This window comes from Camelus bactrianus, chromosome 10 (assembly GCF_048773025.1).
Source record: "Camelus bactrianus isolate YW-2024 breed Bactrian camel chromosome 10, ASM4877302v1, whole genome shotgun sequence".
In the NCBI taxonomy this organism is placed as follows: domain Eukaryota; kingdom Metazoa; phylum Chordata; class Mammalia; order Artiodactyla; family Camelidae; genus Camelus; species Camelus bactrianus.
In genome coordinates this window covers 42848464-42870681 of record NC_133548.1, presented here as the reverse complement: position 1 = coordinate 42870681, position 22218 = coordinate 42848464, and the positions used below count along the sequence as shown (strand labels likewise).

The window sequence follows — 22218 nt, the reverse complement described above, 5'->3', positions numbered from 1 at the left end:
CCTTGGGAACTGAGGACTAAGCACCGCTCTTCCAGTGAAGGAAGATTTCCAAGCCTCTTCTAAACCTCTACTCAACCAGGCCCCCAAAGGAAAGGCTGCCACTCTTCGGGGGTGGGCCTCAGCCTTCACTGGGCCTTCCAGCCCAAGGTGCCAGGCTCCTGCCAAGCTCTACACAGGCTCCACCCTTCCTCCCAGCAGGACACTGATGGGGGCTGGCAAAGGACTAAGGAGTTTGGCAGAGGCTATAGGGTGATTTGTGGATTTCCATCCCTAAATCCCCGGGGCACCAGAGGAAGCAATGGTAAGGAGAGGGACTTCTGTACATTCTTGGGAGCAAGCCAGGTAGTCTTCTGCCCCCTTACAGGGGACATTCTGCAAAACATTCCTTTTCTCAGTCACTCTTTTGTCCCTTCCTTGACGCATCCCCATTCTAGGAAGGCAAATCGAAACCAGATAAGGGAAGCAAACTACTATTTACTGAATGTTTACCGTATCTGAGTCCTGGGTTTGGTACTTTCCAAAAACTGCTTAGATAGGTATTATTATCTCCATTTTATTGATGGGGAAACCAAGCTCAAAATTACTAAGTCATTGCCAAAGGTCATGTATCTAGAAGTCATGGAACCAGGAGCCTGTTTTTGGCCTCTGATTTGCTGTATTACTTCTAAAGTATGCTGCCTTCTGACAGAAAGGAAAGGAAAGAAACACAAAGATACAGGATAGAGGCATGTACAGAGCAGAGAAGAAGCACGCTTTTTTATAAAGGGGATTGGAAAGGTAGGCAGCTGGAGATGTACGCTGAGAGCTGCACAGGCCTGCAGCCCCCAAATGCAGGCTGGAGTGAGTCCACAGGAGTCAGCTTCCCCAGCCAGGGGCTGGCAGGGCTCTGTGGCTGCCTCTGGTTCAGAGGCCTGGAGAGCCTGGCAAGGCTGAGTGGGGTGGGAGCAGAGCAGCAGGTGCTGGCCCCTCGTGCAGGCTGCTAAGCAAATGCAGATGGGGCTATTTCAGTCTCCAAACCTGCTGGCCACACGTCACAGATCTAAAGAGAAGGCAGAATCTGTTTTTGTCCATATTAGGCCTGAAACTCACTCCTCTTTCTTTCCCTCTCCCCCGCCTCCCCTAAAGCCCCAAGTGATTAAATCAAGTATGTGGGATTTGGGTTAGAATCATTGTGTCCAATCTGTAGGAATGCCGAGCGAGTGCCAGCCCCCTTGGCGGGGACCCAGCCCAGGCCCTCTCTGAGCACGCCAGGACAAACACGCTCCTCCCTGGGGGCAGCAGGCCCGCTGCAGAGAAGCAGCTCTGCTCCATCTCTGCTCCTTCCTGCAAAGGCAGTTTTCGGAATGCTCCCCTCCAAGCCCAGGTGAATCTGCCTGGCTCCCCACCTGGAATCTGTACAGCTCCACCTTCCTTAGCCCCACTCACTGGGCATTCTATCTCTAAGTATTCCTTCTCCCAGACTACCCCTTGGGATGACCCAAGAGTACCAGACTTGGTGTTAAAGGACTTGGAGACAGTCCTGGCCCTGGCCCTCACTGGTTGTGTGACCCAGGGCAAATCCTTCCACTTCTGAATCTCAGTTTCTTAAACTATAGAATGGATATAATAATACCTCATGGGCTATTATGAAGAATGAAGAAAATGACAAGCTTAAAGCACCTAGTCTGGAACATAAATAGGTCCCAAATAATAGTTCATTCCCTTTGCCGTCCCTTCTACATTAAAAGTCCTACCTCCTCTACCAGATTAAAGCTCCTTGAAGAAAGGATCCATGCCTATCTCATCTTTATGTGCATTTAGCGTGTTGCCTGACCTTCAATAGGTGTACGGTACATGTTTCCGAATGAATAAATGACTGAATGAATGAATGCCCCAGAATTCTTAATTTGGGGTCCTTACTTATACACCACCCTTGCCTAGGATCCCCTTCATCCTGTCCCTTGTCCCACTAAGGTCTGGGGACCCTGAAACACTGTCAATAACCCAAGCCAGCGACATCCCTGGTGAGCCCCGGGAGAAAGCATGACAGGACCCTCCTTACATTTACCTAAGTCTATCTCCTGGGACTGATGGGGAGGGGGATGAGGGAGGGGATCTCTCTCAACAACATGGTTTTTATTTTCAGAACCCTCCCTTTCCCCTGAGTTCAAGACATCCCTACCAGAATCCCAAAGAAGGTACTGCTCTGTCCCTGCTCAGCCTCCAGCCCTACCAGACCATGGACAGAACGCACATCAGGCTGGCCAGGTGTGGGGGTGAGGAGGGTTGTCCTCCATCCCACCTCCACACACATACTGCTGGGGTGATATGATCCTGCAACCTGGATCAGCAATCAGAGCCCATAAGCCCAAAGAAAATGAATGAAAAGAAAAAGTATAGAAAAGCTAAAAATATACGACAGCCCAGTAGAAGGTGATTCACTCTCTTCCCTTATTGCAGATTATCTTAGATCCTGGGGCCAAATAAGAGAGGCCACTTTGAACCCTGCGATCCCAGGAGTGCTGTGTGTGTGTTTGCATGTGTGTGGTGGTGGCCTCAGAGAGCACACAAGGGAGCAGAACACAGGAGTTACTACAAGCTCAAGCTGAAGAAGGGCACGCACACACACACACACACTCTGTGGCCCAGCCCCTGAGGACTGAATGGCCCTACTCACCAGCAAGCGCCTGCAGTAGCCAAAGCGTCTGCTGCCATCTTCCCCAGTCAGCATGAAAGAAAAAGTCTCACTGGAACAGGGAGAAGTCTGGCATCAGGGAGGAAACAACCCCCAAGAAGAGGGACTGCCTTCCCAGGGAGGGGTGGAGGGCCCGGCTGCTGTAGGAGAGGAGGCGGGGGCTCAGGTGGGCCCCGCTCAGCTGCCCACTGCCATGGGCTGTGGCCCCTTCCTCCCTCCAGCCAGGCCAGGCCGAGCCTCACCTGCTGTACTCTGACACAGGCAGCCAGTCCTTGGCATCAGGGAAGCAAAACTGGGGAATAGCCTTGAGCCTCTCCTCTGCCTCCCGCATCTGCTTGGTGGGTCGATCCAGCTGCAAGGAAGGGGAACGTGGGGAGAGACAGATAAGAGAAAACATGGAAGTTGGGGGAGCAAGGGGTAGCTGAGAAATATCTCCTCCCCCGAGAGCCTGAGGTGGCACTCTCTCAACTGGCATGCTTCTCAGCAACCCCAGCCCCACTCCCAATTCCTACAGAGAGGTCTGGGTGTGGGTTGAGTCATCATTTATTCATTCAAACTAGCACCTTCTATGTGGCACCTGGCACTCCGCCATGTGCTGGGTAACCAACAGGAAACAAAAGTGGACGAGGTCCCTGTCCCTGAACGTTTTGATCAGCAGAGTGAGATAACCAACAACAAAATTTCAGAGGGTGTCACAAAGGAAATAAACCAGGGTGGAGATACGACAAAGGTAACTCGGTGGGGAGATGGGCTACTTTCATGGGGCTGGAAAGATCTCCTGGAATAGTTACTATTTGAGCAGAGAATGAAGAATGAGAAAGAGCCAGCAGCCAAGTGAAGGGTGAAGAAAGAAGATTCCAGGCAAAGGCAACGCAGAGAGAAAGGGCCTGAGTGTTAAAGAAAAAGAGGCAGATGGGCTGGCTGGGGATGAGCAGGGAAGGAGGGGTAAGAGGGGCAGGTGGAGGAAATGGGCAGTGACTGCTAATGGGACAGGGTTTCTCTCTAGGGTGATGAAAATGTTCTAAAGTTGATTGTATAACTGTGAATATACTGAAAGTCACTGAAACATACACTTTAAACAGATGAATTGTATAGTACGTGATTTTATCTCAATAAAATGGTTTAAAAAAGGAGTAAGGTAGAGAAGTGGCTGGGGGCCCTCCCTCAGGCCCCTCACAGTCCTTGTAAACAACGTGGATCTTATTCTAGGTAGAGCGGGGGGTGTTCTCTCAGCCCTCGGCCTCCAAATAATCACTGGCCCAAACCCACAACCTCCAAAGCCCTCTCCTCCCTCCTGGCTATAGGGAGCCATGCTCAGGGAGGGTGCAGCGAGGCAGGAACGGGATCTCTCTTCTTCCCCAGATGGGCCGGGCAGAAAGAAGGCGGCACAGGAGAGGGCCTCACCTTGGGAAACTGGTAGGAGACTTCAGGGAGGTAGGTGTTTCGGGATGGCTTCTTTTTGAGGGATACCACCACGAAGTACTCAAACAGCTCCCGCTCCTGCCACTCCAGCAGCTCCAGCTCCAGGGTCCGGTAGCTGGGTGCACGCTTCAGCATGGACTGGATATGGACTAAGCGCTGTGTGTGGGCTGAGGGCACGTCACACATCAGAGACAGGCGGCTGGGCCCTCAAGACCTCATGTCAGCCCCCTCCACCGCAGACTCAGGGCTCCATCTCTGCGGGTCACCTCTAAGTGCACGAGCCTAGTCTGACACCCTGGCCCAGCGAGGTGTGGGGGAGAAGCGGCAGGAGCAAGATGTCTGGACTGTCCGTCCTGACACGGGAGCTACGAGCCTGGGCCTTCTGGAGCCCCTGAAGGCTGAGCTGGGGCCAATAAGACTGCCTGAGCCAGGCAAACCCAGGAATGTATCAGTGGCACACACCCACCCCTGCCCCTGCCCCTGCCCTACACCAACAGGACTAGGAGATCTGAACATCCACGAAGCCTCCATCCTTGGGCCCCTATCAGAGTCCTTGGCCTTAGACCCCTTTTCCCTGTTCCTGGGCCCAGAGTCCACTTGTCCACTCGCCTGGGGGACCAGTGGAGGAGGGAAGGAGGGAGCTAGATCCCATATACTTTAATTATCCAGAAGGGTCTAGGCAGGGTTTCCCACTAGAGAAAGGACAGAGATTTGTTCAAGGCCCCTGGAATGTGAAGGTCCCAGAACCCTTCCAGGGAGGTGGCAGTTCTCTCCAGGGAGAGGGGAGATGAGTGGCCTCAGGGCCTCCAGAGGACCAGATGCCTCAGACTATGGCACAGTTCTTAGAACCAGGAGAGGCACTTGTCATCTTCTGAACCCATCTCTGACCCTCCAGATCCACAACACTTACTAGGCAAACCTAGCACCCAATTCCCACGGACAACAACTTAGGAAAGTAAGAGCAGGGTCACCGGCCTTAAATTTGGGCAAGGGGGGACTCTGAATTTAACCTCGCGGGGCTGAGCTCCACGACTGTAGGCAAGGACTTCCCTGTAGCTCCTTGCTCTATTGGCCTGGTATCATGCCTGCCATCACCTCTCCAAATGGGGCCACTTTGGAACATGGGAACTGTAGGTGTGGAGGAAGGGAAGGCTGGTTTCCTACAGCCAGGGCTGGGAGAGGGCTCCAAGTTCTTGGGGAGCCACGCTCACCTTTGAACCTGTCATCAGAGTCGCTCTCGCTCTCACTGTTCTCATCTGGAAAAGTAACAGCAGGAATGCACACTTGCTGAGCCACTGCCCCACAGCAAATGTTTTCTGTGCCTCCTCCCACACCAACCCTTCTCATGAGGGATGTACCTTGTCTGGGCTCCAGTGGGACTCTGGCCAGGCACTGCATGGCCTGGGGCCAGGGCCCCTCGGAGCTCAAACAACAGGTGCTAATCTATATACAAACCCCTATCCATCCTGTCCTGATATGGAGGAAGCTGAGGGCCCAAGTTGGAGGCTGAGCCAGCAGAGAGGCCTATGGGCCTGGAACACAAGGGTCTAGCCTCTAGGAGGCCAAGATTTGAAATGGGAAACAGACCACAGTGCTCGGTAAGTCTGGCCTTTCCTTTTGCCAGAAGCGAATTCCCACACCCACCTCCCTATTCAGGGCCTCACAGCCCAAAGCCTGAACTAACCCATCCTAGGGCTTTCTTCCCTCCATGGCCCTCCCCTCCTATGTAGCCAGTTTTTGGCAAGGCTCTATCCTCCTAGAAAACAGGAGGACCCCACAATTGGCCCATGGAAGGGTAAACTGAGGCTAGTCCATGCCCCTCCCCACTCCACATGCCCAAGGGCCCCAGACACCTGAGCCAGCTCAGGCATCCAGACTTACCTCTCAGCGATGATGTCTCAATGCTAGACATAGACAGCTTTTTTAACCTCTTCTTTCCCCTCTTGGCATTGTAGATGGAGTTAATTCTTTGGACAAGCTGGGTGAGAAAAGCAGGGAGGGTAAGATGACCCTAACACCAACTGCCCCTGCTTCTAGGAAGGTTGATTTATAGAAGCCATCTGTTCCCCTACTGGGTGCAAGCCTTCTGCCCTCCCCACACGAGGCCCAGGACTGGTCTTCCTGCTGCACTGACGCAAAGGGCAGACTGGTAGCTCTCCATCTACTTGTCCCCTTAGTGGTCTCCTGCCCAAGACAGGGGCATTACACTTAGCTCCCCAGAGGAAGGAACTGTGATCAAACTAGACAGGATGGGAGCTCCTGGGTCTCAAGAGTCACTGAACCAAATGAGACAAAGAGCTGCCCAGAGGCAACAACAGGAACAAGGATTGGAGCCTTTCCCCTCTGGGCCACAACCCGGGGCCCTGGCAGGAAGGAGCTAAATTCCCAGTATACCCAAGCATTGTTTGCAGGCTAAAAATACCAACTGGCTAGATCCTGCTGCTTTGGGCTGGGGATTTGGGCCTGGCTGCCTATGTGTGCAAATCACTGCTGAAAACTCTCAATTCTGAGAGTTATAGAAAGGAAGACCCATGTTTGAGTCCTAGGTCCTTCAAAGCCTAGAGATACTTATGTGGACGCAGGGACTTGGAAACACACACTCCACACTCATCAATGGGGAGCCTCCTAAGGACTGTTTCCATCCACCCAGCAGCATGGAGCACCCCCCGGGGCCAGGCTAGCCTGTTTTCCCCTAACATCTGCACAGCGTTATTCACTTAGTGCATCTTTATTGATAAGAAAACAGGATTAGCCAGGTGAAAAAGAAAGGCCAGTGCACGAACTCAAATCTAGTTAAGGAGAATGGAGGAAGCAGGCCCAGATCAGAGAAGGAAGGAAGGGAGAGAAGAGCCATCCACCTGCTTGCCTGCCTGCCTGCCTGCCTGCCTGCCCACCTGCCCAGCCCCAGCGGCTCCATCTGGAGAGGCTACCTTGGGAATGCGGCGGGCCCGGCGGCTAGACAGCAGCTCGCTCGTGGTGCTGAGGCTGTCTTCGTTGAGGCTGGAAGGTGAAGACGGCAGGCTCAACTGAGCCAGCAGCAGCATGTCGTCATGGCTGTGCCTCTTGGGTAATCGTGGCAGCCGGTGGCTCTTCCTTTCTGACCAATTCCCACTGCGCAGGGTCTGGCTGCCGGGCTTCAGGGAGAGCTGGCATGGGGGAGGGGACACGGGTGAGTGACTCACCACAGATGCCTTGGCTGGCACCTGCCTACTGGGGCCTGAACATAGAAGCCACAGGCTGGCACCCCTGACTCCCCATATCCCACCCTGGCGTTTCCATCTACCAGGGTTTCCTCTTTTAAGACCTCAACTGCTAATCAGCAGGCCAGGGCTAGATTAGATACTTGCTTCCACAAAGAAAGCTTAACTACTTCTGCCAGAAAAAAGAAAGCAAAGACTAAGAAAACTGGGTTGTCATCTGAGTGGAAAAAGAAGGCCAAGTGAGAATTCTGGGGGTTCCCCCTGAACTCTGGGACGAGGCTTAGACTGTTCATTACTGGGCATGGCTGATGCAGCCAGTCTTCCCTACTCAGCCCTGGTCCTAAAGGGCTTCTCTAGCAGAAGCCAGAATCTACATGCCAGTCCAGCCCTGCTCACTTCTTCCAGGGAGAACATGGGGCTCTGGGCTCTGACCACCAAAGCCCAGGAAGGCAGGCCTCAGAGTGGCTCCCTCACCTACTTGGTCCTGGGCTGCCCGCATCCCTAGCCCTTACCTACCTTCGGCCTCCCTCCATCTAGACTGACACCCTTCGGCACAGGGCACCTTACTTTCAGCAGATCCTGCTCACTGCTAGAAAGGCCACATCCCTGCAAACCTGGCATGCCTTCTGCCTGTCGTCTGGACCTTGCATTGCCTCTCATCACTCCTCAGCAAGTCCTCCTTCCTCCCTCCCTTAGTTTCCTCTTCCCACCCAATTGGTCTGGAAATACAAATTCAATGGAAGTTTGTTTGAACAGAGCACACTAAAAGGTAAATCCTTTATAAAAACAATCACATCATTCCAAAGCCAGAAGAAATCATTTTTATATCCTCTAGCTGAAGTTATAAAGTATCTAGGTATTCCATTTGTATAGAGAATTAGTTGCCTGGGTAGGTCCAAGAAAAGATCTCCAGTCTCCTGCCTCCTGTTCACCATGGACAAGGCCAGAATGAGCTAAGATCTGAGAGCCTCCTTTGACTCTTCACCTTTCTTTCATTCTGCCTCTAACAGTCTAACCCTCAGAGATTCATTCATTCACCCATTCACCTCATGGGAGCAGCTCCAGGTCTTGCAGACACCTGTCTAGTTCTCCAAATCTGGTTCTTGGGCCTATGCCTGGCCCCCAAACGCCAGTGCTGAGATCAGTTCTGCCAGAGCTGCAGAGCACCAAGGCTCCAGCCCGAGACCTGTCTTCCTGTTTCCCACAGAAGGCAGGGAGGAATAATGATTACACAGGAGACCACAGGGGCTCCTGTCTTAGTTTTGCAGCTCAGAGCCCAAGCAGAGAAGGAAAGAGGGTAGGACAGGATTCCCTGAGAGCACTTCTTGACTGTCCCCGGGGACAGCAAACATGGCAGAAGTCCCTGAGTGCAGCGTTCTCTCCTGACGTCACCTCCTCTGCCAAGCACTAGTGAGGGGAAAAGCCTGCGTGGAAGCTGGCCCCGCCTCGTGCTGACCACACAGGACCAAGTCGGGGCTGCCGTTACCTGAGCGGGGGGGTGGTTGTACTTCCTGTCCTGAGGACTCCACATCCTGTGCAAAGAGTCCAAGGAGTTCTCAGACAGTTGCTGGGATTTTCGTCCTGCTCTTCGGCTCTTTAAGTCCACATCCTCATATGGATTCTCCTTGGGCAGATCTCCTGCAGAGGAGGAGAAGTTAGAGAAGGGAGAGAAGGAGAGAAGGAAACACACAAACACACACACACACACACACACACACAAATAAACAAGCTGAATTCCTGTGAACCAAAGAGAGTGGCTTCTCTGCCTAGCCTGTCAGCTCATGAGTCACGCAGCTGCCCGTCTGCAGGGGGGAGGCTACAAACAGATCCTGGCTCCAAGTCCAGAAGCTGAACCCCCCCCCCACTCCCACTTCAGCTCAGCCTTGTCTCGTCTCTCCTTTATAAATTCAAGGATTGCACAAGACTGGCTCAGCCACCCCCGCCTGTGCCCAGCCAGAGGACAAAGCCAACATCAGACGTCTTTCCTTGGCTCCAGTCCCTCTGCTGCAAAAGCCCCAGAGATACACAGTTCAAGGCAGGAAAGGGTTTCAGAGGTCACACGCCTGTCCCTTCACCAACAGCTCCCTGAGGACCACTTCTGGGGATGGGCATGGAGGCACTCTGAAGAACTCCAGGGAGCCAGGTTTTACCAGGCCTCCCTCTCGCCTGCACACTGCTCAACAGCTCTCTCAGGACAGGGCTTTTTGTCTGGCCCACTGAGGTGACCCCACACCAGAGCAGTGATTAGTAAGTAGTGGGTGCTCAGTGTTATTGTTCAATGAACCGGTCTGTTGCGTCACTCCACTTCCTCCACCACGGACCTCAGCAAGAGAATGGTCATCAGTCCCCTCTTGGAATAAACTCTCCTGCTGTGACGCACGGGAGATGTGAGAGGCCTGAAGGGAGTCTGGGCCAGAGAGGTGGGGTTGGGGGGTAGTTCTTGCTTCTCTTCTCAGGACTCATTTCTAAAATCCATGGCTATGGGTGCTATATTGGCACGACCAGAAAAATCACAGGAAGTCCAAAGCATAGTCCCTGCTCTTGAAGTGCTACCCCCTCTCCCAAACCACACCTCCTGCCCCGTTCCCGCCAACACACAACTGGACTTTTCTAAAATACAGTAACATCATAAGCGAGGCCAGTCCTGGCTCAATTGTGCAGCATAATCACAACAGTGACAAGGTCCGTGGGGACTGTGAGTGAATACAGCCCTCTGCTCTCCTTTCTCTCGTCTTTCCACAGCCTCCTCTCCATATCAATGCCACTATTTGGGACCCAGGTACAGTGACCAGCATACAGCTTTGCTGGAGGAAGTACACAGGGGAGAGCAGGATTGAGCCTGAGTGACCACTGAGCCCCATGGATGCCTGCGTGTGCCTCACACTCCCAGGGAGTTCAGATGCCACTTCTCAGGGAACAGGCAGAAGAAAAAGCCATGGGACTAGACAGAGGCCACTGCGAGTCTAAGCTTTCCTAGAATAGGACGAAGGAGAAAAAACAATCTCTCTATGCTTTCGGATTTCTCAATTTCCAAAACCAAGGTCCCTCCCCCCAATTGTGGTATCTACTTATTACTATCGCGAAAAACCACAATGAATTTAGGAAATGCCTTTACAGAGGTGTGGGGGGAGGGGAGTGGGGCTGTGAGGGGGGATTTTGGTCACAGTTAATTAGACTGTCATGGGAGCAATATAAATCTGTAAACTTATGAGTCAAAGATAGGTCAAGAAAGGATTTGGGACTGGATTAAGAGATTCCCAACACCAAGCAGAGTCCCCAGCAATGGAACAGCAGTTTTCCTGTAACACAGTCATGCTATGAAAATGACTTGTCTCCATTCCAGAGCCCTGACTAAGCAGAGCTGGCCCAGCAACCCGGCCTCAAGAAGCCAAGAAGCCAAATATGAAACTGGCATCCCCTGCATGTTTTCTCCAGCCTACCCCACTGTGGGCACTCAGGGAGGAATCAGGATAGACTCTGTATTTCTTGGTCTCTTTCCAACATATATCCTATAGCAGTGCAGCTGGGGGAGCAACGACTAGAGAATGCCAGGCAGTCTTCCTGATCCTGTGAGAGGGGACCAGAGCATCACTGTTCACATGGGGGCAAGAAGAACAGGAAGAACATTTATTTCAGGCTCATCAAATCTAAACTGCTTTGGGCTACATGACCAGCCAGAGCCCTTATCGTCATATCCCCCAACCAACAGGATGACCTTGTTTCAACTCCTTTAGATCAGAGTTCCTACAAACTACTGACATTTGGGCTGGATAATTCTTGTTGTGGTGGACTGTCCTGTGCATCTGCAGGGTGTTCAGTAGCAACCCTGGCCTTGATCCACAAAACAAATGACAGCGGCATCCCCTCAGTGGTAAGAACCAAAAATATCTCCAGACACTGTCAAATGTCCCCTGAGCAGATGGACAAATGGATGACAGGTGGATGAGTGGACAGATGGACAAAGGAAGGAAGGAAAAAAAGGAACGGAAGAAGAAACTGAAAGGTGGATGGGTGAATGGATGGAGAGATGAAACTGAGCCCCACCCAGCCCCATTAAGAGCCACTGTTTTAGATAGATGTTTCTCAGCTTCCTAATAGCTTCTGAGTGCCATGTCAATAAATCCCAAGGCAAACCCTCTTTTCCTCCCTTGTTCACCGCTTCTCTTGTCTTCCTTCTTTCTTTACCCAAAATCAAAGCTTTGAACATTAACAAAAAAAATCTAAAGCTCCGAAAATAGATGGGAGGAGACTGGGGCCCTGGAAAGTAATCAATGAACATCAGTGATAACCTGGAAGCTGAAAACAGTTGGGAACACCAGGTCCTCAGACCTAGTATTGCATCTAAAACTAAATTTCAGGAAAGCCTCAAATGCCTGCTCCTCCTGCCTGCCCAGCCCTAACACCAGCCTTTTTCTTCTCCAGCAACGTTCAACATCCTCTCTGATATAACCAGGCCACTGATCACTTCTCCAGGAAATGACCACTGGCCCTGGCCCAAGCCCTGCCTCCCCAGCCTTAGCTTGGGCCCTTCCCAGCCCCAGTTCACCTCTTACTCTTAACTTCCTGGAGCTCTACCCTCTGGAGCTGCCTCACTGAGACACTCCCATGCCAGGCAGTAAGGGTGCCCAGGGATGGGGATGTGCAGAGACCAAACAGACCCCAAGTCCTAGAGCCACTAAATGGAACCTGCTGAGAGCAAATTAATCCCACAGCAATGGCTCAGAGCTGGGAAAGGAGGAGGGCTGGAGAATAGGGCTCAGAACCACCTCTTGGGGAGCAGAGCTACAGCCAGGCTGAAGAAGCAGCAGCTGAGTGGGAAAACCTGGGGAAGATTTAGCAGGGGCACGGACGGGAGGCAGGAAGCCTGGCTGACGTCAAGGCTTTAACCTGAATGCTTGCCCACACAGCTTCCTTGAAGGCTATCCACGCTGCCCCTGGAGAGAGAGAAGAGGTGGCCCTCCTCCCTGGAGCCTTGGCCCTGAGCAGCCCTATCTCATCAGGCCCAGCTGTGAAAGCCAGAGGTCTCGACATTTCCCAGCTTTGCCGATGAGATAACAGATGAGGGCATCGCCAAGAATTTCTGCTTTTGCACTCTTTTAAAGGGGTTGGTCAGAGTCCAAACTTATCACATGGACCCTCTTGAAGGAAGAACCCAGCCCCATCTGGCCCCGCTACCCCCCGACACACCTCCTTTGGTCATTAACCACAGGTGCCAAACACCCCACTCCACAACATACGCGTAACTGGAAGAACCAGTTAGAGAAGGGGTGTGTGTGTAAGCGCACTGGTACTGAGAATTCTTCCAAACGGAATCTTAAGCTTCCCAGACCACACCCATGGCTAGGGCCCTGGGTCTGCAGCTACCCTCCCCAACTCTTTCCTGCTTTCAACCAGCTGTTTCTCCTGGTTCTCAGCCTCTTCCCCTCCCTCCCTCAGTGGAGGGAGGGCCAGGGTAAGGGCCCAACACCCCCAACAACGCACAGCACATCAGATAGGGAAGTCTAGGGGACCAGTGATTACCCAACCTCCAAGCCCGGACACCATTTCCAACTGCCCGGGTGCCGTCCCCTGGACTGCACCTCTGGGCGGCAGCCTCTACGCGGTTAGATGCCTCTGTTCCCTACTGTCCCCCAGCCTGGGGACGAGTGAGAGAAGAAAGCAGAGAGAGCAGAGGCTCAGAAAGCTTTGCAGTAAGGCTGACTGGCTCTGTCCCCAGCTCCCACCCCGCTCAAGTTCCTGGAAACTCTCCCTCAGCCCGAGCAAGCTGATGGGAGTGGGAATCTCTGCAGGAATGCGGCCCAGGCTCCTTGGTCAGGCGCCGAGGCCACTCCACATAACTCTCTAACAAGCTGCTTCCTTGGGTGCATTTTTAAGTGTCAGGCTCAGAATGCAAATGATTATAAGGCTTTGTAGCATAGCAGCATCTTCCAGAGGCAGATGTCAAGTGGGGCAGGCAAGAATTAACAGCCCCAGGACGCAGCATGGCAGTAACCGTTTTTGAGCCACCCTATCGCACATTAGCAGGATACACCTCGGCCTGCTCTGGAGTATCCCGCCCCCGTTCCCAAGGTGTCATGCCTGGTATGGGCAGGAGGGCAGCACACTCTCAGGGCCCCTCGTTCAAGTCCGTGGCACACAGAGCTAACACACGAGTCTCTGCGCCAGCTGGCCCTCAACCTGTAACAGACCAGGAACTCCAGTCCAATCGGCCGGTCCCCAAGATAAAGACTTAGTGTGGGTGCTCTCTGCGCCCACCCCCAGCCCCACCATCACACACCCCAAACAAAGCTCTGTCTGTCCCTGTGCAAGTGAGGCAGAACTAGAGCTGGATAATGCAAGCAGCCCCAGAAACGACCTCAATCTCTCAGAGCACAGACTACGCCAAGAAGAGGGAGAAGGCTCCTGGGAAGTCAGAGGCACTGGTCAATCCCAGACAAAAGTGAAAGTGACGTTCAGAGTTCAGCAACAAGGGCCCCCCCACCCCCACAAAAGCCTCTGGGGGGCCCAAACTCTTGGGCCTGTCTCCAGGGAAGGAAAAAGGGATAAATCAACCAGAATCTGAGAGGAAGAGACTCCCCCTTGTATTTCCCTCCAGCCTCCCTGGTCAGGTCTAGAAATTCAGATGGGGCTGCTATGGGATATAAAGGAGGAAAATGTGCCCAGGGCACGGAACTAACCAGAGACACTGAAACCCACCCCGCACCCCACAAGGGCAAAACAAAACACCCAGGTGCCCTCCCCTCCTACCCCCTCCCCCTCCTCTCCACATAATGCTCCAAATATCCAGACACTAGGTGAGCAGCTCAGGAACACGCCCCAGTTGCAATCTCTCCTCATACCAGCCCTTACCCTCTAGCTTCTAGCTCATCTATCCAAGAAGCATCCAGGTTGCTCCTCTATTTTCTTGTCTCCTAATGCAATATCCCAAAGTGGCAGAAAGGCCCCTCTACTGAGTGAGGAGACTGAGGCCCAGACACACTTGCCTCCCTCTTTCTCTTCTCACTTGATCTAAGAAGGTCCAGAGAACGGTTCTATGGCCCAGAACAGTGCCTCCAAAATTCTCACCACTCCCCCACACATACCAGACACTGCCCCCAAACATCCCCATCCAGAGCCCTGGAATCGTGGGACTCTGGACAGGGAGCAATGGCTGAAGCACCCTTGTCTCTTACGTCAGTTCAGCTGAGGCAAGAACACGCCCCGACGTGAAACCCCTGGGCAGCACAGAAGGGCTGTGAAGGCTTCTCAGAGACGAGAGAGCAGTGAGGACCCAGTGCTGGCAGCGCCTGGCATCCTGAGGAGGGAGAGCTGAAAACAGAGCCTCCTCTGTCCCCACATCAGCCACACTGGGTGTTCCCCACGGCCCTGGGCAGCAATGACACGTGACAACTGCTCTCAAACTAGAGGAATTAGGAGTGTACATACCCTGCTCAGGGGTGCGGAGGATGATGGGGTTGAGCCCCTGACCCCCACAGCTCTTGACTTCAACTCTGGGTGACCGTGCACACGAAGCTTTTTCCCAGGGGTAAGGGAAGAGGCCTTCCTCCCCAAGCCCTTTTTGTTCTGGGGATCTCATTCCCACAGTCTTCCTGATACGACAGAATTTCAGATGGCTACACACTCCAATCCTGGGAAAGCAGTGCGAAAGCCTGTGCGGATCCAAGCACTGTTACTGGCTCCCCAAAATGCTGGCCCCCCAAGTTGTAAGGAGAAAACTGGGAAACTGATGGCTCAAACCAAATGAAGGGAGAGAGGACCCAGATAAGGTCCCAGTCTTATCTGGAGGGTTCTCCCCCAGGGCCACTCCTCTCCCTAATGCGTTCACTAAGGCAGTTCTCTAGCCTCAAGGCCCAAGACAGAGACAGAGATGAGGGCAGGAATGGTCAAGTGCACGAGTACACAGCTTCTCTTAAGGGACCAGCACTTTACGGGAACAAAACTGAAGCCCCCACTGAAGAGAATCAGGCCAGAATTAAAAGCCAAAAATAAACCCAGCCCCACCTAGGCTGTGGTCTTTTCTTTGACCCTCAAGCACAAGTTTGCCAACACAACATCCTCCCAGTTGCTGGAGGACGAGTCTCCATGGTGGTTTACATTTCTGACCTTCTGAGCAAGAGGAATGCACGGTTCCAGACTACCTTTTCAAAGATGTTTACAGAGCACACAGCCTTGGAAGACAGAGAAGTGTCTCCCTCCAGGGCAGAGCAGGTCCGTTTCCTGACCAGAATAATGAGGATAATGTCTCCTTCTGGGGCCAAAGTTGAGCAGGCTTGCTAGCAGCCCCTTGAAAAGTTTGGGGTTTCTGAAGCTTGGAGTTCCTCAGCTGGGATGCAGACCCACCATGTCTACCTGGACCTCCCCACACTGCCCCAGGGACTTGGGAGCAAGAGGACCCCGTGTGAGCATCAAGCTCCTGCTGCCTGCTGTGCCACGAGCAATAAAGTCCTTTGTCTCCATCTTCCACCAGCACCTGTGAAGTGGGGCTGGCTAGACCTGCTAGCCTTCAAGCAGAGTGAAATCGCAGATCCTGTCATGGTTCTTGATATCACTCACTTTCAGGGAAGAGCAGGAGAGATACGTATTAAGGAACAGGCCTTGTGCTAGGTACTTTGATACATATTTTATCTCATTTAATCCTAACAATAATCCTGTGAATTAACATTCTTATTGTTATTGTTACCATCATAAGATCATCACCATCATTTCATAAGAGAAAAGTGAAAGGCAAAAAAGTTAAGTGATTTGCCTAAGGATACAGAGCTAAGGGAAGGACACGTTTCGACTCCAAAGCCTTTTGAAAATAAAAGAAAGGGATGATGTAGTTTCCCCCATTTTGTGGTCCCAGAAGCCCTTTGGGTTCCAGTTCACTCAAGGCCAGGCTTTGATCTCTCAGCTGCTCAGTCTTTGCTGAGCTGCTTCCTCTGATGCCCACTTCCTTGAGGAGTTCCAGAAGCTGGGCTGTGTCTGAAGGGGGACCTGGGAATGTCCCTCCGCTTCCTGTTTTCTGCAGCACCCATGATCACCAGCCCGCCATTCTGCCACTGCTTACCCACAATATCTTCATAGGCATTCTCTTCTAAAGTGCTTTTGGATCCAAACTTGGGTTGGCTCTCAGTACCATTCTCAGTGGGAGAAGAGGGGTACAGGGACTGGAGACTGGATGCATCCTCAAACTCAAAGGATTTTCTGTGGATAACAAGAGTATGAGTCATTCGGGCTGAACTAGACCCCTGCTACCCTGTCAGGGAATCGCCATGGGCAACATCAAAGACTGGAGGTCCTCTTCACAAAACCAGCTACAGAGTAGAGAGTCAAGATGGATCCAAACTGACCATCCAAATGAAGAGACAGATGGTCTGAAAGGCCCCAGCCTGGGTGCCTGCAAATAATACCAGTAACAACCATCACAGCTGAAAAGGATGCTATGTGTCAGGTGCTATGTGGGATGTTCTACCTGTGTCATCCACTAATCTTCATGCTGCTGCTGCTAGGTATTGCGCCATTTTACCACCGAGGAGCTGGAGGCCCAGGGAGAGGAAGTGACAGAGGCGGGCTCACCCATGCTTTCTGACTCCAGGATCTGAGCCTTTGACTTGAGCTTCCAAGCCCTGGAGAATATTTTTTTGGAGAAGTATCTGTCATTACCACAGGAACTGAGTGCCTAATCTGCCCTTAGAGTCTCACATCATGTCTGCATCCGAGCAAGGGCTCTGGCACTAAGCAGCCACTAAGGGCTCAACACTGGACGGATGATGCCCAGGGCTTTTTGGGGGTTGGGGAAGCAGCTAGTGGTGGGCGGTTTGCTGAAACAGGAAGGGGCTGAGCCCTTACAACAAATCACAACACCTCTGAGGTGGAACAGGAGGGCAATTTGCAGCCAGAAGCTACTTCCAAGACCCAGGTTCCCTTCAGCCAGTCACCTACTCCTTTCCATCCCCTCAGTCACCTTCCCCTCTACTGAAGAATTTCAAAACCACAGCTGGTTAGCTTCTCAGACACCCTGAGCCCACAGTCCTCTCTCCTCCTCTCCCTCATCAGGGAGGTTTATTCCTCATCTAAGGCTTGGCCCCAGCTGCATCCTCTCCCTCTCCAAAGCAGGGCCCTCCTGGGGAGGGAGAGAAGGCAAGGCACTGACTGAATCCCTCCTCTCACCCATTAACACTTCCCTCTTCTTTTGGGTACCATCAGACCTTTCAGCCAATGCAGTCTTCTCTCTCTTGTTTAGTGAACAACACCCCCTGAAGGCCCTGGGGTGCAAGTCAAGGACTGAAAGTGTCCTAAAAGCCATGGCTTGTTCTCAGCTTGCCTGGCTGCTCTGCAGCCTCGACACAGCTGGACACCTCACACTGGCCCTCTCCTCCCTTCCCTCTACGACACAGTCCCTCAGTCCCTCCTAGTTTCCAACTGCTTCTCGGGCTCCTGTGAGGGAGCTCCTTTCCCACTTGCCTTTTAAATGCCAGGATCTCAGAGTTCCGTCTTCTGGACTATTTCTCTCACTCTGCACTTTCTGGGGGCCCAACACTGACGACCATCACAGTGTCTACCATTTCTAGCATGACGACTCCCAGGTCTCTGTCTCTGGCTCAGACTTCTCAACCAGTTAAAAACCCAATGGCTGAGCACAGCTGTTCTTGAATGTTGGCCACAGACCGCTGTTGGTCTGAGACCAAGCTTTCACCGACGTACACAGTGAAGTCAACATCTTACACAGGTAGTCCTCAAGTTGGCAAACATGACCCAGATCACGTTCAGCCAAACTGTCCTCGAAAATCCCTCAGAAAGGTACCACGTCGAGGACCAACACACTGTCTTTCGTTATGACTTGTAGTCAGTTTCTCGCCTAGATTTTTAAACAGATTTCTTTTTCTCTGGTTGAGTACCAGAAGAAATATTTGGTTTGTATGTTTTTAAATAAAAAAGTACATTAAATATAGGAATCGTACATGGCACAACAGACACAAACTCTATCTTACGCTCCTCAGGGGAATATGTTCACTGTGTGGAAAGGCAAATAAAACAGCCTGTACTTTTTGAACTGTTTATCCTTTTTTTCCTAAGAGCACAGATTTAAATTGGCTGTTAATTCGTATGTGAAGTGGCTCCACCATGTACGGCATACGTGTGTGTGTATTATAGACGTAAGTGTGAGCATGTGTAAAACCTTCGGGCTGGTGTACTCCCCCCCCCTTCTTCCACCTGGCTAAGTGCTTTTTGCTCTTCTGAATTTAGCTCAGCAACTCCCTCTGCAAGGAGGCCTCCCTCACCCCCCCAGTTAGATGTCTCTTTCTGGATCTCTGCAGCATCCCACCTAGACAGGGATCAGGGCACATGGCACAGCAGCTATGATTTATTTGTGCATCAATCTCCTGCACCAGATCACCAACTCCTTGAATGGAAGAGCCACGTCTCATTTGCTCCGTCCCCCTCACCAGGCTTGGTACACAGCAGGCTCTAGACAGGTTATTTGTAGAAATGGATGAATAAGGACAAAGAAAACACTCCTGGCAGACTGTTGTAGACTTAAAGAGTCAGTGGGCATGCTGAGGTAAGCCAAAACATGGGATTACCTTTAGCCAAGGGCTCTTCTGGCTCATGAGTCTGAACCTTTGTGATGTCTTCCTCTCTGCACATGGCAGGAAAGTTTCTATATGAGATGGGATATGCTGGATAAAAGCCTGAAGTATGGGGTCAGACTGAAGAATCCCCAGAAGTCAAACAAACCTGAATGCCCACCTGCCTCTGGGTTAGAAGTGAAAGGCAGTGAGGGAAGGAGGACAGGCCTGCAAAGACAGCGGGCTCCTAGCCTACTCCAACTCAGAGAACAAGATGCCTGTCAACTTGCACCAGCTCCAGCTGCTCCAGCTGCCAACTCACTCTAATTGTGGAGATACCCTGGGACTGACCAGGAAACCGATGTGAGTCTCAAAACAGGTCCTTCCTGGACATGGCCAAGAAGTAGGTGATATGTTCTTCCTCTCCTTTTTCCAATCAGTATCCCTTTTCAGGATCCAAAGATCCCTTCTTCCTATAGGCCCAGGTTCCTATATGGTCAGGCAGCCCTCAGGAAAGAGAAAATCATGTTCAATGTATCAACACTACTGAGTCAATGACAACAGGCAGTATTCAGATAATACTTCACTCTAAGGAATAAATTTCTAATGTTGGCACTTCAGGTAGTCATGAGGCTAAGATCTTATTAGTCCTCAAGGGACTGCCTATTCTATCTACAAACAAGGTGCCCCTACCCTTCCCACAGAGGAAGCTCGACAGGACTCCACTCCAAAGGCCAAATCCAGCCAACATCTTCAGCACACAGCACTCGGAAAAAAGGTTTTCCCCCTCCCACTCATGTTTAAGTATCCATATCCTGCAAGAGCAGAAGAAACATCAATCTCTTTTTGGCCTGACTCATGTTTCACCTAACAATCATTTGGTGCTCCAGAACTTATAAGGCACTACTGACTGTGACCCACAACTCCAGTCTGCTTTAGCATCTTCCATCGAAAACAAAGCTGCTGTGCCCAGCTGTAAGGCCCCGAAGGGGCATTCATTACCTGCTCTGGGACTTGCGGTGACCACGCATGTCCTTCTTGGGTCTCCGGGTGACTGGTGGGGCTGGGGTGGAGGGCAGGGGGGGTGGAGCAGCAGGTGTGGGTGAAGGAGGTAGACCATTGCTTGGCTTACTCTTGGGGTTCTTGTCAGCCTCATATTCAAAGGTGCGCTTGGGTTTGGGGACAGGGTTCACAGCGGGATCAGGGGAGCTCTTTGATGGCAGCAGCTGGGAGCTCGGACTATTTCCAGGGGTCCCTGGCTTAGTGGAGCCACTGCCTTCCCTCTCTGGGGGTGGGCCCGCCTCCCCCCCAACTCCGGTCACTCCTCCTGCCAGGCTGCCAGCGCTCACACTCGAGCTCCCTGTCGGTTCCTCCAAGGTGCCCAAGATCCCAGTCTTTTTTCTCCCTCGGTCTACACTGTAGCAGCTGCTAGGGAGCTGGGGGAGTCCCCGGCCTGGCTGCTCCTTCAGGGCCTGTTCAATTTTCTGGATCCGACTCAGCACTGCTGAGCTCTCCTTCCTGCTGCTAGGCCCCCTGAGGAAGGCACTGGGCTCACTCCGGCCTGGCCGTTTCTCCAGCCGGTAGAAGGAGTCCCGAACGGGGAGTGCCTCTCCTTCCTCCTCGGTCTCAGGGTAGGAACACTCGGAGAAGGTCCTGCTCATCCTCCGGAGGCCCTTGAAGTCGAAGGTCTTCTCAGAGCTGCAGGGGGACGGCACCACACTGGGACAGCCCACGCTGGGGCAGCCCTCACTGGCTGCCCACTCGCCCCCAGAGCCGTCCCGTTTCTCTCCACACATGCTCATCCTGGGCGAAGCCTCTCGGCGACCCTCCCATGCTGAAATCTTCTCCCGGATGCCCAGGCTGTGGGCACGGGGGCCAGTGCGGCTCAGAAAGACACTCCGCGGGCCCACTGCTGGCCCCAGGGACGGAGTGCTCTGGGCGAGGGGGGGGCAGGCAGCTACTCCCCCTACATCCTGGGCTGCCCCCTGGACATTCTCCTTCTGGTCCTCTCTCTTGCACACTGAAGGGCTTCCGTCCAAATAACCGAAGCTGGTGGCCTTGAGGGGACAGATGGGTGGTGAAGTGTCTGGGGAGGGGGCCTGAGGATTGTGGGGTGAAGGATCACGGGGGTGCCAGTCCTTGAGGAGCAGCCGGGAGCTGGTGCGGCTTGGGTACCTGCAAGCTGACGTTTCACTATCACTGAGCGGGTAGATGGGACTCCTTGGTGGGGAGAGAACTGGAGGGGGAGAGACTGACTGAGACCTAGGAGAAAAAAAAAAAAGAAGAGAAGAGAAGAGAAAATGGCAGTGAGTGGCCTGACAACACTGTGTTTAATTCTTAGAGAGCTCAGCATCCCTCTCCTAAAAGTACCGCATGCAAGTCATGTACCTTTCAGAGCTGTCCTCAAGGAAGAAGTGTTCTATAGGCCTACACTCCCTGTTGCTTCCAACGGAACAGCAGCATGCTTCCTTCCAGCTCTATTTCATACGCCCTAAGCTTCAACCTCTTCAACTGCCTCATCACAGGACTGGCATCTTCAGAAAGGACAATGCTCTCTTAATAACCATGAACAGGAGGGGAAAAAAAAAAGGGGCCTTCTGGATACTGGGCGTGAAAATATTCAGCGCTCAATGCTTCCTTGTTTTGTTTTCTAGATCTTATACTCAGATAAACATTAGCCAAATAATGAACAGTTTTCTAAAATGTATTATTGAAAATGCCCCTCACCCTTCTCAGTGTGTCAACATACAATATGTATGACTTAAAAAAAAAAAAAAAAAAAAAAGCTCCTTACTGATAGCAGGCTAACCGAGTAGGCCTCCCTGCCCAATTCATGCCCAGAGATCCTGAGTACCGTTTGTACCAGAAGCCAGTTCTGTGACAGGTCAGAGCATCCCAAGAGTCTACATCTGCCAACTAGAGAACAGTAAGACCAGTGGTGTGCTGCTAAATATCTAATAATCGACTCTTTGGGGAAGAAAGCATAGATCTGTAGCATTTTCCAATTTCCACAGTATAAATATTCCTACTGCGGCTGATTTCAAGCTACTTATGGGACCTCACTGGATATGGAGTTGGGAAGAAATGCTAATGATCAATTCTTACGCACTGCTACAAAGCATCTCCAGCAAGCCACTTTCTCAGTAGCCCCAGGTATGCACTCGAGCCCTTCGATCTGTCTTTTTGATTAGCCCCATCTCCCCGGAGGCTCTGCTACCAGACAGAAGACACTGCACCTGAGCTTGGGTCTTGATCAGATTCAGATCCCTGAGGGTCTCAAAAGGATCAGGAGGCCCCTCAAGAAAGAGTCCTTTCCAGGGGGAGGGTATAGCTCAAGTGGTAGAACGCATGCTTAGCATGCACCAGGTCC

The 22218-nt window shown here is 52.3% G+C and overlaps 1 protein-coding gene across 4 annotated transcripts in view; it reads right to left on the bottom strand.

The window, feature by feature from the left end:
- DENND2B (DENN domain containing 2B) overlaps positions 1-22218 on the bottom strand; it is a 98591-nt gene that overhangs the window by 12579 nt on the left and 63794 nt on the right. For 2 of the 4 annotated variants that reach the window (XM_074372437.1, XM_074372436.1), the window contains exons 3-11: positions 19851-21110; positions 16346-16482; positions 8783-8934; positions 7027-7242; positions 5978-6074; positions 5308-5352; positions 4079-4263; positions 2917-3026; positions 2657-2726 (exon numbers count right to left, since the gene is read on the bottom strand). In XM_074372437.1, coding sequence (XP_074228538.1) covers positions 2657-2726; positions 2917-3026; positions 4079-4263; positions 5308-5352; positions 5978-6074; positions 7027-7242; positions 8783-8934; positions 16346-16482; positions 19851-21110 — 2272 coding nt within the window. The remainder of the gene's footprint in view (positions 1-2656; positions 2727-2916; positions 3027-4078; positions 4264-5307; positions 5353-5977; positions 6075-7026; positions 7243-8782; positions 8935-16345; positions 16483-19850; positions 21111-22218) is intronic. The other 2 variants (XM_074372439.1, XM_074372438.1) reach the window with 1 other exon arrangement.